We start from the raw sequence: 16,542 nt of genomic DNA, 5'->3' as shown, positions 1-16,542 counted from the left end.
AAAATCTAAATGATAATTTCTTTCCTATCCCATGGTATTGTCCTAAAGAAGACAGTGAAAAGACTGTCATCTTAGAGATTTACATTGCTTTTGCTTTCCCATGTTTATTCAGCTTTCTGATGCGTTTGGGATTTTCAAATTGGGTGTTAAAACAAATCAACTTGTACCTCCAGCAATTCTGATGAAACATCAAATTTGTAGTCTCTGCCATTTTCCTCCTCCGGCTCCATCCGTTTATAAAACAGCATGTAAGCACTGTGTGTCTTGGAGAGAAAAACATCTCTATCATTTTTGCTTTGAGAGATAAATCAGGAGATCAGAAATACAAGCACATGACAAGTGTTTGGAAGAGAAATACCTTTTCAAAGGAGAAGTCCATAAATTTATCAGTAACTGAATCGTAAGTTTTTGTCTGTCAGGAAGAAAGCAAAACCATTAATTATAAGGGCTTTTTAATTGTGATAAATGTGAACTATTTCATGACATTTGCAGAGAGGCTGCTGACAATTTCTTTCTTTCTCAAAGGAGTCTTGTTTCTTTTTTCCTTCTCCAGTGGCCTATCCTGATTTTCCAAAGCTGCTCTGCAATGCTGTGACCTACATCCCAAGCAATTTCCTGTCTCATCCATCTCCTTGACACCTCTTCTTCTTAGGCACCTAAAGGTATTTTAACCTTTTACCAAACTAAATAACTTTTTGATTTATTTCTGCATATTACCTTTGTCAGACAAGAAGTTTTCTTATGCACAGAACTGTGCTAGTAAGATACTGTGTTATTCATTATGTGGTTTCTACCACGATATACAGTTATAAATAATGATCAATTCGAGCATAACCTGAGAACAGTTGAGTGTTACACAGTTATTGGTATTCATACTGTGTAAAAATATTCTATCTGATGTGACACAGAGCATAGACAAAGATCCAAAAGCCCTGTTTTTCCACACCAGGCATAAGCTTGAAGTAATTATTCCTTCCATCCATGGTCTGAGCAAAGCAGCCATCCAAGTGAAAAATTCCTAAATTAGCTGCATACTCACTTTCTTATAACTAAATAGTATGATAAAACCCAGATATAGTAAAGAAATACCTCTTAATTGGAGAGACTTCACTAATTAACTTTGCTTCATTAGTGATATTTATACTACTGTGTATTATATGTACTATTATATGTACTGTATATTACATGTATTATATGTACTATGTAATATATGTACTATTAGTAATACTTATACTACTTATAGTAGTATTACCAATATACTAATTACTACTAATATAGTAATACTATACTACTGTAATACTTATACTGTTACTTATACAGTAGTATACATTTTCCTTTAAAACCCCATAAAAGTACTTGGATTGTAACAGATTGGAACAGATATTTTAAACAGCTGAACATGACAAAAATTCAAGTCACACCTTTATAATACATAAAGTAACTTACGGTCATTTCTCCACCAAAACACTCTGAAGCAAGCTGGGCAGAATCAAAGGGTTTGACTTCAGCATCATTGAAAAGGTACCTGTGAAACAGGGAGCTGTGAAACAACTGCTGCTCATCCCTGAGGGCAAATAAAGCCTCAGGAGCTCTTCAAGTGATCCCTTGAAGTATTCCCATTAATGCCTAACGTCTTGTTGGAATCAGGGCAAATGAAAAACCGAGCCCAAAAGTGATTTCCTTCCAATAAGATGAGAGAAAGTAGTAAAATATTCCTGCTATTCTACAGAACAGGAATAGAGGAAATCCTGTCTCCTATTCCAGGGCCTCAGTGAGCAATGGAAATATCGCATCCAGAAATTACAAGTGGAGGGTGTTCCCTGGAAGACCCTCCTCCTTTCCATGCCCACGTCTCTTCCCTTTCCTGAATTCTACATTCCTAAATGTAGCTGGATCCAAGCAGATTTTATGAAGGACAATCTATGAAATCTTCCTGTTCCTTTGGCCTGGAATGGATTAAAATCTAGGCCCCTCAGGAAGCAGGCCCTGGCTGTGATGTGAGGCCACCCCTGTGTCCAAGGCACTCCACAACTATCCCACCTCCAGCAAATTCATCTGTATGGTAAAAAATTAATACACCCATCAAATGAGTTTTAGTTGTTTTAAAATGAGAAATCACAAAATGCTGGTTTGCAGAGCTCACCATTTGTTGTTTTTGTAGGCATGGGGATTGACTATATCCCTGATAAAGCTGTAGTAGTGCCCCCCATCTGCTGTTCCCGTGTGAACTGTGACACCAATCAGATCATATTCATAACTTTCAGTTTCTTTCAAATATCCACCATCTTCCTTAAAACCTGAAATAATTCAACACAATATTTAAGCAGTTACTTCCTAAACACCCCAACTCCAATATTAGCAACAAACTGCATGTAACTATTTGCAATTTCTCTCATATTTTAAAAACAAATTCAAATTGAACAGTAAACAAAACCAAAAATAATTGGCCGTTTTTCTTACATGAAATACAATGTGTGACTTTGGGAATATTGATTTGATCTCCTTAAAAAGAAAATCATTGTTTGCTTCTGTTCCATGGAAAGTGATACAGAGATAAAAGAGACAAAGCTTGTTGAGTCCATACCTTCCTTCCTGTCATTTTTTCCCATGAGGAAATCTTCAGTGTAAGGAGTCATATCCAAACGTAAAGGGAATGAAAAGTGTGTGTTGACTTTCTCCTTCATCATGGTCACCATATTAAATGTGTATCTCATGGTGTTGAAGCTTAAGATACGAGGTAGTTTCTTAAAACATGCCCTGAAGGATCAGAAATAATCAGGACTTACAAAAGCTTAGCAGGGCGAACTGGATTTTCACAGAGATTTTAAACATTTATTTCAACTATAATATTGGAGATCTGCTGCTAAATAAATAAATAAAAATGTGTCACATAAATATAAAATTCAGCTCTCACAATGCCCCAGAGCAGGGCAGACTAACTGGCAGCAGAAAGGTCAAATTTAGCTCATTGAAAAATTCAATTTAGGTTCTCACTGTACTTTGGAAGAGATGTCAAATTTACTCGTATGGCACGAACAGTAATTTTCTAAAATGAGCCGTGAATGAATTTAACAATGAAATCCCCTCACTGCAGGGAGGTACTGTCTTCTAAAATAAAAGTTTCAAAGCAGAACATCTCTTGTATTAAATCTCATAAGCTTTACAATAATGATTTTCAACTTACTCTTTCACCCATGTAATTTAACAAAAACCTATGAGCTTTTCCAACTCAAAATTTATTAGTTTATTCAGACAACATAAAATTTTAATTTACTTTCTCTTTATCAGCAGACATAGAAACATTTTTAAAGCTAATTTTAATTAAGCAACTTGAGGTGATGTATAAAACCCAAGCAATTATCCTGCATAATGAGCAACCAAAGTACTGAACAACCTCTGAAAGAATTCAATATTTTAAAAACAGAAGAACTAATGTTTCAAAAAGGTAGTAATTTCTACTTTCTTTTTTTTTTTTAATTAAAAAAGGTCATGAACATTTTCCTGCCTAGGTGTAATCTTTTGCTAAGATACCCTAGATTCTTTCTTTTGGAATTTGATCTCCTGGTTCCCTTCTGATTTGCACAGGGATCACATCCCTATAGGACTACACAGTAGAAAATGAAAGAGCAGCCCTGTTTCACCTTAAGGATTACTCTTATTCCAACAGTAATTTCAGTAATTCACTAAGAAGATCCCTTAGGAATGTTTATTTATTTTTAATCATACCTTTTTTCAGCCCTCACTTTCTTGCCACAGTGAGAACACGTGTACATGTTGTCACCTTCCAAAGTATCCTTAATAGTTACTTCATCAAGAGATTCCTAAATATAATAATAATAAAAAAAGGAGTTTACATTCATTTTGGATCTTTATATCTCTGGCCTGCCTTCCAAGCCCCTGCCTTTCAATCTCAAAGTAAGTTTAATTAACATTTCCATTTGGTCAAAGGCACCAAAAGGTTTTCAAGACAGAGTACACACCTGAACTAAGAGAAGAGTCTGACAGGAAAACCACTTCCTAACCCACACACAAAATTAAGGAACCAATTCAGACAAATGGTACTCAGTATTCCAAGCTGTCTCAAAGAGTTCAAGCCCTTTAAATTCAAATTCCAAGCGTGGGGATTAATGGTTGTTTAAAAAGCTTGAAAATGTAGAATTATGCTGGTGTAAGCTTTAAATTTACTTAATAAGCAACTGTGCTGGTATATGTTGAATCTTTTGACATTTATAGTTCTCACATAAAAATGGCCACATTTTAAAACACAGAAATAGGTAGTTTAAAACACAGAAATAAGTAGTGATTATTGACTGTAACAAAATCTTTAGTCAATGCCAAATGGGCCCAGCTGAGAGCACATTGCATTGAAACCAAATTACCTCATAATATCAACCTAGAAACAAGCCAAAATTTGAGAGCAGATACAGAAAGCATCAAGATATTCAACAGTGTGTGGGGCACTGTTTAGGCTTGACATCTATAATTTATGGTTGTGATCTACAGACACATCTCAGCCTGGTATTACTCACATAAATATTCTTCATATCTGCCACCTGGCACCTTACAGTGTAGAACTCCTCAGCTGTCTGACTGACATGCTCACAGTCCTAAATCACAGCAGTGGAAGAGAAAAGCAATGAAATAACTGTTTGGACAAGTTAGGAAAAAATAGGCTTTAAAAGCTAAGGCCAGAGAAGGAACACTTACCAAAGAAACAACATTGTTTGTGATAACACCTCCAAACAAACTTTTCACTGTATTTTTCTGTGAATGAATTAATAAATTCTGTCAAGGAATTTTGAGCAAATCTGTAAGTTTTCAAGCTCCCTTTTGCTCCCTCTTAATAACTCACCAGTTCTGGAGACATTTCTTCTATTTTTGTGATCAGGTCAGTGAAGAATTCAGTCATATCCTTCTGCTCCCCAGTGTTCAGGGGCTGCTTATCCATGGTATAGGTTTTACAGAAAGGTCTTGGGTTGTATGCCTTACATTCACTTTCCTTGAGGTAAAAGATATCAAGCAAAACCAAATCAACACAAATCCTTTTTATTTGAAGTTACACAGACATATCTGTTTAAAAAAGAACATGTTTTATACACAATATCTCCACATGCTTATTAACACAGTTGTTTAAGTGCTAAATGCTCCTACGAAATGCAAACCAATTTTTAACTGATTGATGATTCTTATTATATTATTAAAATATCATTGGGAGAAAAGTGTAAAATAACACTTAATAAATATAAAAATGAATCATTAAAATAAAACTCCTTGACTGAAGATGTGACACATCCAGTTGCTGCAGATCTTTTCAGATACAAAATACAAGGAATATCAGCTTGTATTTATGTATTTCTGGACACTGCTGACTTAAATCTTATCAAGGGCTCAATCCTCATTCAGACTCCTCTATGTTACCAGCTAGTTCCCAACTGGATGTGTTTAGCCAGAGAAAAGAATTTGCAGTATAAAGCAATTCTTTAGAATCCCTTTTCCACTGCCTTGCACACTGGGAATGCACAGCAATGTACAGCACAAGGAACTTTGTGGCAAACAATATATACAGACTTTTAAGGATGTGTAGCAAGACTACTTCCTGTAAATACTGCCTGGTTTGGAATAGTCTTTCTTCAAGATGTAAAGAATAGTAAATCTCTGGATGATTTATGTTCCTATATTATTTTCTGCTTATGTAAATACCTGGATTTAATTTTTTTTCTATGATTCACGGCAGGCATTACACGTCAAAATTCCTTCCCCCTACTTGTCTTCAAAGTGGTTAGGAATTTCTTACACAAATGTCACTGTCAAGCTCTCCTCAGTTGTCTTTTTTCATTATTTCAGACTTGTTTCACTATTTTTCCAGCAGTGAACACCTGTGAACTGCCTTTATTATGTTTGATTCTGGAATCCCAAATTTTAGCTGCTTTTTAATGCTTCATTTCAACAGAATAATCTTTCAAATACCCTCTTTCATACCTACCATTAAGTATGTAAACATTTTCTGGAGTTCTAGGAGAGTGGTCTTGTGTTTCATATCTTCTGAATACTGAAAGAAATGAATAAAAGAAGACTTTATCTTTTTGCTTATAACTTCCCAAAACCAGACATTAAAAAGATGTAACAACCAAATAAAAAAACCAACCACTTTATTACAGGTAATTAAGAAAAATGATTGTGTACAAGAACACAGAGTCTACCATCTTAAACTTATATTTTTTAGACTTATTTTTAAGTCTAAAATGAAAACCTAATTAAACCTAATATTTCTCACATTATATATGTGAGGGACCAAAATGAAGCTTTCTCTTTACAAGAAATAACAAAGTAATAATATTGTATTTCTAGAAGTTAACCAGTGTATAGTAATTTACAGGACCTGCTGTACTTCTGGTGGCACAAGATATATATTTTGGGATTTTATGAACGTTCAAGAAGAATGACATTTGTTTTAAGAAAATGACAAACTGGGAGTTGAGAAACAACAGACAATTCTCACAAACCCAAACTGGAATGGATCCAGATGAGAGCAACAGAAAAAGGAGTTTGAGGACATGTTTTATTTCAATGCCACCTTAAGAAAATATCACGTTACAACCATATTCAAGAGAAAACCTCTTCACTTTAGACACCATCCATCCACCCAAGGAACACAGGAGCCCCACAGGTACCTTTGCAGTGAAAATTGCTTGTCTGGCCTCTGGAATCATGTAGAGCTGCTGGATGGTGGAGGCCAAGTAACACGTTGCTCCAAGATTAGTTAAACCCACAAACCGACACTCGGCACGAACGTCATCGTGTGGCCAATAATCCCATTTGTAGGGGGCATGGGAAGCTGGAGCAACACAAGCAGGAAAACAAAAATCAATTCAAAGTGCAATTTACATAAATATAAATGCAATTTTATGAAAGCTTTATGTTCACACTAATAAAAATGTCTGGTTCTGCACTGTACATTTACAGGCACGAGCCAGACCGTGCCTGATCTTTAGGAAAATGCACTGTAGGAACTTCAGGAAAATCACTTTCTGCTGGAAGGATCTGCTGTGTTTTCCAAAGCACATCAAGAAGTGAATCAGATTGAAAAGGACATTTGCTTTTCCTGTAAGTGTTCTATTCCTCTGTATTTCCTACCAGGCACAGCAATGCATTCCTTACACGGGCAGGCACCAGACAAGCTCGACAAGTCTGACAGACTCTGTTAATAAGCCAAGAAACCAGAAAATGGGAATGTTCTCCTCATCTGCCAGTCAAGAAGATCGGAACCAGACTAGATAAACCATTTGTAAGTGATTAGTGCTGCTCCCAGACACTGTCAGGCTTCTCCTTCCAGCATCCCACACAGGAGAATGGAGGGGGGAATTAACTGTTTGAGCTGCAGAGGCAACTCATGACACAAGCACTAAACGAGAGGAACCAACCCAGTGTCCAAAGGAATTCACTGGAGTTTATCTTCCTTAGTATGCCACAAGTTGGACACAAAAGCTTGCAATGCTCCAGCTTTGTTATTCATCCCCAAAGATACCATTCTCCATAAACAGTGTGTCCCACAAATAATTCAGAACCTCTACTGAAGTGCATGTTCAGATAGAGAAAAAAGAATTTCCAAAAAAGCAGACTGGATTTATGGTACAATCCATAAAAGCTGTGTGGGTTCAAGATTGAAATTTTAAATCCTTAATTATTCTGTCATAGATTAAAGGCTCCTTAAGGATTCTTCTCAATTCATACCACCAGAGAGAAATTCAGGAAACTCTTTGGCATCCTCTCAGCAGATCCTCACTCCTGCAGAGACCAGATCCACAAGATGTTCTGTTGCACAACAAAGAATAGTTGTGCCCTTCATTTTGGCGTTGGCATCAAAGCAACCATTAGCCCTGAAGCTTCAAGGAGGGAAGGAAAGAGTTTTAAATTCTCCTGTTTCAACAAATCTCAGCAGTGTGACCTCAGGTTACCTGCTTCCACGGGCTGGTTGGCCAGTTGGAACAAAGCTCCCCTCCGTGTTTAACCTCCTGAAGAAGGTCATTAGCAAGGCAGAATAACACAAGATTCCCTCCCTGAACTGCAATCCCTAAATTACAACATCCTAATTCACCCTTTCTGATGTGAGGGCTCAGCCTCCATCACTCTGCTCAGAGCTCATCAAGCTTTAAGTGCAGAGAAATCACTGGAGTTCTTTGTACTCCGTGAGAACAGCTGGGAGCATCTTCCACCTCCTTCAATCCAGCAAACAGCATCCAGAAATTTGACATGGAATTTCTCAGCAAGATCCTGTTTTCTCCACCCTGGCATTTTTTAAAGTGTCTGTCTTCATTTGCATAATAGAAGTTTTCCTCCTTCCATATGGATCTTAACTAGAAAGGTAAATTTGAGGTTCATTTCTGTCTATCTTCTTTATTCCTTGCTGTTGTTATAGAAACCAGCCTTTTCTCAGGAAGAGACGGGGAAACTTGAAACCAAACTTGCAATATTCATGTTCTATTTTAAGCAAAGTAAAGCTGACTCTTTCCTCTTCGAATGACTGTGATTTTTCTCTATATTCCACCTTGTGATGATGTTTTTGCTCCAACCATAACACACCACACAGGATCTTAAGTTTCTCTGGAAGCAAAGCAGCTGCTTCTTGTTTCCCTCCTTTGACCTGAATGGTTTTATTAGTCTTTAAAGAAGGTGAAACTCCAAAACACTGCAAGAAATTTTATGAACAACTGAGGGGACTAAATCCAATCCTCAGTAATATCAGAGCCTGCATGAACTCCCAGTTAATAAAATATGTTAAAATCTGAAGACAGGATGGAAATTTATAATATTTTCTTTAATGTTTCTCCTAAGGAGAATGGAGAGACAGGCCTAAGACTAAGATTTTTTAAGACAAGGATTACAGAGATAAGCAAAGTGGAAAAATCCAGTTTTAAGACTCTTTGGATCACAGCAATGGAATAACAAGCCTTTAAAGAAATGAGGTATCACAAGTGCTGTGTTGGTTCCTCGTCACAAAGAGAGAAGAGCTCTCTGCCAGTTGTAATAAAATTAACATCCCTGCAATGAGATATTCTGGATATGGAGCAGGAGCACAGAGCAGATGGTTCTGGAGAACTCAGGAAGGAGCAAACAATCCAGAGAAGAGATTAGGAAGAAGGTAACAACTGTGGTAAATGTTAAAGAAAACTTCAGCACTGAGGAATTAGAGGGATTTGGAGGAAAATGCTAATTGTAAAAAATGAATGACTGCACTGGAGAGATACAATGACCTCAGATAATGTGCCCACAGCAAACAGAAATATACAGTATTTTCACTAAATATATTCTTCATAATATTTCCTCATCTGCTAGTCAAGAAGATGGGAACCAGACTAGACAAGCCATTTGTAAGTGATTAGTGCTACTCACTAAGTGTCCTGTGACACTTTGGAAGGTCCCAGGCATTTGAAAACAGAACATAAAACATTATTAAGGTCAAATTTACCTTTTGCTTCCCATATTGTAAGGCACTAAATCAATTCCACAGATACATTACAAATCCTCAGGTTACAAGGATTTAACCTGGGCACGTGAAAGGAAACCTGGCAAGCTAAAAACTCACAATGAGAATTTGCAAATCAAAGATAAAATATTAAATAACTTCAGATTTTGGTCATTTCCATGTTATACATGGAACTGTGGTTCCAAAGACACAATAAGTATGGAAGCCAAGAGGCAAAACAAAATTGTATTAGTTCTGTGTGCTGGGTAAAGGCAATGATATCAGAGACTCTGAAAACATGACAGTGCTGCTCAGAGCTAAAACATCTACCTCAGTGTTGTTTATGTACTTTTAGGTATAAATATACCATGTTTCTTCATGTTAATAAGGGAAAACAGAAACTAAAATCCAGCACAAGTTGAAGAAACATGTAAAATCCGCTCTAACAGTGCTGTCCTTGTGTTGGTGTCATTTAACAGGGCCCCCTTAAGGTATAAATTTATACCTTAAATAACCCACAGTTAAGAACAGAACTGATAATTATACACAGGATTAAATCCCCTGCTTGTCTAGGTGAGCAAAAGATGCCAAGACCTGCTCTGTGCCACTGCCCTGAGTGACGGGGGACATGAAGTGCAGTTCAGGAGCAGTGGCCACACAACCCTGCCCAGCTGGAGTGAGGGAAGGTCCTTACACTGCATGTGCTGGGCCATGACCCAGTTGTGGAGCAGCCTGTAGTTCTCCACGGAGCCCTTCACCATTTCCACCAGCAGGTCATAGGCAGCAGCCCTGGAGGAGTGGGATTTGCACTTGGGCTGCTGCCTGTCCTTCAGGCTGGGCAGCAGGAACAGCAGATTGAAGATGTCCCTCAGGAACTCCTGTGAAATAGGGAAATGGGCACATTTAGCAGCTTTGAAGGTATTCTTAAAACATAAATCATATATTTACAAGCTTCTAGTCTAAAGATCTTCTAGACTTCTATCATAAAGAACTTTCCAACCTGAATGCAAGTTCTGAATTACCAATTCCAACAACTTATTCCACATAAAGTGCACTGTAACCATATTACAGCCTAAAGAGAAACATGTCCATTGAAAAAGAATGACAAGTTATCCTTGATTTATTTAATAAATTTAATTTGATAATCTAATTTGACATACCAGACATATGTATTTTTAGCAACTTTAAGACTAGTCTTTCCCATGGACAAACAGAACATAACCTTAATCTCTACTTACTGGAGTTCCATGGATCACTAATTAATCTAACAAAACATACCATGTGTACTTTTGGTATATTTTGTACTGTTTCATGTTTGGAAGATTAACTGAGTTATAAAATGTACAAAGCATAGCTGTACCAAGTCAAGTTGCCTTTGGGTAATAAATACATATTACTGTTATTTATCTTTACCATCCCAGATAATACACCAAAAAAATGAGATGGATTTGTCTAAACATCAGCACCTTCTTTCTATATAGATAATTAAAATAAAGACAAAAGTAAAATATCAAAAGGATAACAAAAAAAAGGGCCAGAATTCTTCCCCCATTTGTAGAACACAACCTACAAATCCAGCTATTACATCTCATTCTACAATTTGTACACTGATATTAAAAAAAAAAAGTTCATCCTGAAATTCTCCATTCAGGTGCATTCAGTTAAAACCCCCTTTCAATGTTTAAAATCTAACTTAATTATAAATATTGCAAGAAATGGCCTTCTGCAGACTACACAACAAAATCACCATAAACCTCCTTGTTCCAGTGTGCAGGGAAACCCCTACAACCTTAATACAGTGCAGAGTAAGATGGGCAGTGATCAGGTATAAAACACAAAATGTCACCTGCAAAGTTGGAAAATATTTGCTCAACAACAATTTTGTTTACTTAGTCAGAGAAGGAATCTGTAGTGAAGAAAAGGCCCAGCTAAGCATGGATTTGCCAGTGGATTTTCCTGGATAGTTTTTCACCAGCCTTTGCTCAGAGGGAAGCATCTGGTTTCACAATCCTGTTCTACTGCACTGGACACAACACAAAACTCTTCCCTACTGCACTTTCTACTGTGTGTTCTTAACTGTACACAAAATTCTTCTTATACTTTCTATATATCCAAGCTACATTAATCTGACCTTTCCACACCTCTACTATTTTAATTTCTCCATTCTCCTCCACACTGCACTCTGTGAACTGAATTCTTACTCTGATTTAATCTGCCAGATCTCCACACTTAATATACACTTATTCCAGGAGAATTAGAGCAGCAGCCTTTTAAAATGCTCAGTGATGCCACTTTATGTCAGGTAGTGCACCATATGGACACTATTAAAACTTTTGGATAATCAAATTACCTTCAGGGACATTTAACAAAGTAAACAGAGAGGATACAAACACCATAATTGGACACAGGGCCCTACTTTTCTGCTGAAACCTCACTGAAGGCTCAATAATAAGCTCAGTATGCTCTACAGAAAAAACATCAGTTTAAAATCAGCTTTTACCCCACAGAATTTGATTTTTTGTCTTTAGACAAACATAAAGCAGAATTTGTTAGCAACCTCCCCTCCCACTCTGCCATCTTACATGAAGAACATACTAGAAACAAAATACACTTTCAGCTATTGAGCTCTGCAAACAAAATGTCGTAAAAAAGGTGAAATGAAGAGTGTGTAGCAACAAAAGATGACACCATTTTGATCTCTTAGTGGCCTTTTCTTACCTGGCCTTCCCGAGAAAATTTAAAGGGTGGTTTGTGCTTAATAACACTCGTTGCAAGACGGAGCAGCCCCGTGAGCCCATCGTCTTCTATGTTCCCATCCTGATGGTCAAGGATTTCTCTGCTGCACAGGTACACAGGGAGAGAAAAACTGTCACCACTCTGCCCCACCAACAATAAATACAATGCAAATTCCACGTGAAATCACTGGAGCAAAGCTCACCTCCGAATGCAGTCAGCAAGGTGTCTCGCTAGTGCATCTAAATCAAGTAGTGTTGTCTGATTAAAAATAAAGAAAATGGAATATAAATGGAGAATAATCATATACCCCATCAATTACAATGTATAAGCCTAGCCTGAAACTGTGGTTATGCTTTTGGATGAAATTTTGTTATTGAACACAGCAAAACAGGGACAATTAAAACTTGTTTTCAAACATGCTCTGATTTCTAACCCGAGCTAAGTGCCTGTTAACTGTATTTTTTAGCTCTTTCAGCTTGATTAGCTCCTCTTTTTTAGCACTGGAATTATCAACAGTGAATCTCACAGAAAATTACAGTACTGACATGTGTGTGACCTTCAACTAAGTTCTTTGTGCATCACAACCATTCCCCCTTCTTGACTCTATAGGTTCATTATCTGAAGCTTCCAAGAGCTCCTAAACACACATCAGAGTAGGGAAAGGTGGGAGATGGGAAAGATCCAAGACCTGTTCACAGTAGTTCATTGTATCTTAATTAAAAACATCTCACACTGAAGAAAAAGTGGCCTGAAACCCCAAATTTAAAGAAGCAATTTAAACACAAAGCAAACCCACCTGACTTGCATCTTTGACATGGATGTTATCAATCAGTTTGCACAGCAGCCAAAAATATTCCTTACAGCCTGGTCTCAGCACTGTTTCTTCCTCATAATCCTCTATCTGTGAAAAGAAATTGCTTTTGTTCTGAAGCACATCAGACCAAATAACTGGATTACAAAACCACACTGAATCCAGGAACTGCTACAAGAATATTACTTTCTTCAAGCCTCTATCTAAGGTAAGTACAACAGATCTTACAACAGTAACAGTGTGTGCTCTATTTTTCTTTTGCAATACTTATTAATTTTCTTGGAATTTTCCTGAAATCTGTTAAAAATTTGTAGAATACTGCTGACCTGATCCTACCCACTGCAAACTGCAAAAATATTCAGTGTTAGACCGGACAAAACACGAGAAACTCTGGCTGATTTCAACATTAGGCACAACTCTAATTTTAATCCCTTTTGATAATGAGAAAAAATACTGTGAAATTGTAATTTCTTAAATTCTTACCCTAATGGGTTTCAGAGCTTGAGCATCAGGGAGAAATTTTAACAATGTTGATGCAGCCAGGAGGAGAAAGGACCTATTGATGGAGTCTCCCCCATCCAGCCCAGACAGAGACAACTTGTACAACCCATTGCAGGACTCGTGGCGAACTGCAGTCTGGGGGAAAATGAACAAAATTAAAGGATTACACACATTATTTGGAGTATTTCTCCTTTTATTGGCTTTTCTTTCATAGGTACACAAGTTCTTCTCATCATATCTATCAGGTTGTCAAGGCAGAACATGCCTTTCTAAAAGGAGGTGTTCCAAATAATGTACATTAAAGTTACTTACAGAAAAATGCAAAAGATACAATCCTCATTTATAAAGATTTGTCTGTGCCCCGTGTCTATAATGTACTTTAAATGTATTTTAAATGTATTTTAAAGATTGCAGCCAGGGACTAAAATAGAAAATACCACATCTGGGCAAATAACATGTGGAATTAGACTTACTCATTCCTAACTACATGGTTCATTTGTTTAATTTCACTAGAAGAATTATTTTATTAAGAAAAATAGCCTAACTCTAATCCAGCTTTGGAAGTTTGCACTCTCTCATTTCCAGGGATTTTAAATGGAGTCAGCATGGAAGCTTTTCCTCTGCTTGAGTAATAAAGCAATGATAAATAATAAAGCAAAAGATAAGAATTATCAAATTATCACATCCTGTGGTAATTCATTTGGCACCATTAAGCAGTCATTAGTAAATACATCAATTTTGTAGTGTGAATATCTTGATGCATTTTCCAAGCTTTGACTACATGAGAAAAAAATTACTTAAAGCCAGGCAAAGATTTGTTTATGACAAAGATTTTTGTGTCAATTCTTGTTCACCTCATTTTGTGCTTCTGAGCCCAGCAAAATAAGTAATATTAAAAATATATTAATAATGTAAAAAATAAAATGGGGGGAGTTACATTTACACTCATCTATGTTAGGTGGTATCACCCAGAAATTTCAACAAATTACAATGAAAAAATGACCTTCCAACAGGGCCTCTCCTCTGCCATACCTCTGGGATGAGAAGGGTGAGTTTCTTGAGCCAGTCCTGCAAGTGGTCACTGTCAGCCAGACTGGATTTCACCAGGGAACAGCAGTGGGCCCAGCTCACCAGGAGCCACATGGAATAATGAGTGACTGGAAGAAAAAGGAGATAAATGCCACTGCAATCAACAGAACAGGTGAAGAGTTGCATCGTTCCAGCACACAGGACATTTCTTTCATACTAAGGTGCAAGACTAAATCCTTTTTGGCACATAAGGTATGACCTAAATGCAGGTTTTTACCAATATGCTTATTAAATACTGACCACTGCACTGCTGATGACCAATAAATTAAATATTATCAATTCAGGGCACAATCCTCTCCTGCACTTCTACTTCTTAACCAGTGAAATCAGGCAGTGAGTTGATGCTTCATGTCTTAACATGAACATTTCCTGGATTATCACACTTTTATAGCATTCTAATGGTAGCAATAAATCAAAACCATAAGTTGTTCTCATCAGTAGTTTTCCCTACTGTTAGTTCATGACATGTTTTGCAGCACTAACCTTCATGCCTTGATCTGTGATCAGACTGAGCTTTCAACACCCTGAACGGGAAGAAGATAAAGCCATTTGAACTTTATCACAGAACAGATCAACACTTAAAAATACAAGTACACACAAATAACAACACAGTAACTCCTAAGTAACCTTGAGGAAAACTACACTTTCAATCTTAAAAGGAAAACTGAACTGTTAATCTTAAAAGGATTCATTTCTGGCAGTATTCAAAACTAGTAACAATAATAGAACTACAAAAATCTTCAAGTCACCCCCTTAAAGATTTACTGGCTACAAGATTAACAGGCAAGAAAAATTACCCACAACCCCTTTATTTTATCCAAAAAAAGAGTGCTAAGAACTGACTCATATAGAAGAAATCTTGTATTCTTCATAAAGAAACCACACTTTGAACAAACAGCTTAAGTATTTCTATTTACTTACATTTTTATTAATTGCAATAAAAGGTTATATACTTAAAATTACTCCTGCAAATTATTCAGCTAGACGTCAAAGTCAGGCACACTTGCAGACTTGACTGGAAATGCTCTGAATGTCCTCATTGATTTTACAAAAATATGGTAAAACACATTATCCATGACTTGGATTAAAGTAATTCTAGAACAGCAATGTAGCAGAACCCTGAGCTCCCCAGATCAGTCTGACTGTCACCACCCAGTCTTACACAGAATTGCTTTTCTCAGGACAAAAAGGCAGCAGGACCAAAACCTCTGACAGGTAAAATTTTGCCTTCAGTACCTGCACACTCACTAAAACAATAATTCCAGCAGGAATGGCAAAAATAAGTCAAAAGCAGCAGACGACTGAGCAGCACAAAACTGAATTTATTTTAATTTCTCCTTTCCACCGCCTTGCAATTGAGAATGCTGATTGCTCTGGAGAGAAGAAAATCAATCATTTTGGCAGGAGAATTTCTGAGAGCACGTCACAGACAGTTCATTGCTCCATTCCTTATGCCCTGAGCATGGAATTCTCCCACTCCTATACAAGGGCGGGACAAGCACAGGGAGGTGACTAAGAAAAGCAAGTCTACTCCTAGAGACTTTAAATTTCTGATCAATTCATGGGGAATACAAGTGAAAGAGCTCTTTTTATCTAAAGCAGGGCTGACAATGTGCACACTTGATTAGCTTTAGTACAAAAATAAGAAGATAATTGTACCTAGGTGCCAAGTTGTCATATGTATAAGCAACTGACATCAGTCGCTGAATCAAACTGGTTCCCTGGACAAGTACAAGAAACACCTTTAAAAATTGAAGTCAAAAGAAAAAAAAAAACAAAAAAACAAGTTAATATAACAACAAGCTTTTTTTTTTAATCTGTTTTTTTTTTTTTTTAATTATACACAGCGTGTGAATCTAAAAACAAACCCACCTGTGTAGAGGGAGGAAGAGCCAAAGAGAAATCACAGCATCTCCACAGTTAATTTACTGGTTTTATTAAA

At 36.9% G+C, this 16,542-nt stretch overlaps 1 protein-coding gene across 1 annotated transcript in view; it reads right to left on the bottom strand.

The window, feature by feature from the left end:
* Window positions 1-16,542, bottom strand: part of USP34 (ubiquitin specific peptidase 34) — a gene marked incomplete at its 5' end in the record, with an annotated part of 106,549 nt that overhangs the window by 24,400 nt on the left and 65,607 nt on the right. The window contains 19 exons of the mRNA XM_029961637.1: window positions 168-263; window positions 359-412; window positions 1,447-1,525; window positions 2,144-2,297; window positions 2,585-2,757; window positions 3,727-3,821; window positions 4,530-4,607; window positions 4,708-4,764; window positions 4,853-4,999; window positions 5,984-6,049; window positions 6,672-6,835; window positions 10,158-10,341; window positions 12,182-12,302; window positions 12,402-12,457; window positions 12,996-13,100; window positions 13,494-13,646; window positions 14,544-14,668; window positions 15,084-15,124; window positions 16,260-16,342. Coding sequence (XP_029817497.1) covers window positions 168-263; window positions 359-412; window positions 1,447-1,525; window positions 2,144-2,297; window positions 2,585-2,757; window positions 3,727-3,821; window positions 4,530-4,607; window positions 4,708-4,764; window positions 4,853-4,999; window positions 5,984-6,049; window positions 6,672-6,835; window positions 10,158-10,341; window positions 12,182-12,302; window positions 12,402-12,457; window positions 12,996-13,100; window positions 13,494-13,646; window positions 14,544-14,668; window positions 15,084-15,124; window positions 16,260-16,342 — 2,031 coding nt within the window. The remainder of the gene's footprint in view (window positions 1-167; window positions 264-358; window positions 413-1,446; window positions 1,526-2,143; window positions 2,298-2,584; window positions 2,758-3,726; window positions 3,822-4,529; window positions 4,608-4,707; window positions 4,765-4,852; window positions 5,000-5,983; window positions 6,050-6,671; window positions 6,836-10,157; window positions 10,342-12,181; window positions 12,303-12,401; window positions 12,458-12,995; window positions 13,101-13,493; window positions 13,647-14,543; window positions 14,669-15,083; window positions 15,125-16,259; window positions 16,343-16,542) is intronic.

Source organism: Manacus vitellinus, unplaced genomic scaffold (assembly GCF_001715985.3).
Source record: "Manacus vitellinus isolate BGI_N305 unplaced genomic scaffold, ASM171598v3 scaffold_38_pilon, whole genome shotgun sequence".
In the NCBI taxonomy this organism is placed as follows: Eukaryota; Metazoa; Chordata; class Aves; order Passeriformes; family Pipridae; genus Manacus; species Manacus vitellinus.
The sequence above is the reverse complement of the archived record's forward strand: the minus strand, read 5'-3'. Positions and strand labels throughout refer to the sequence as shown.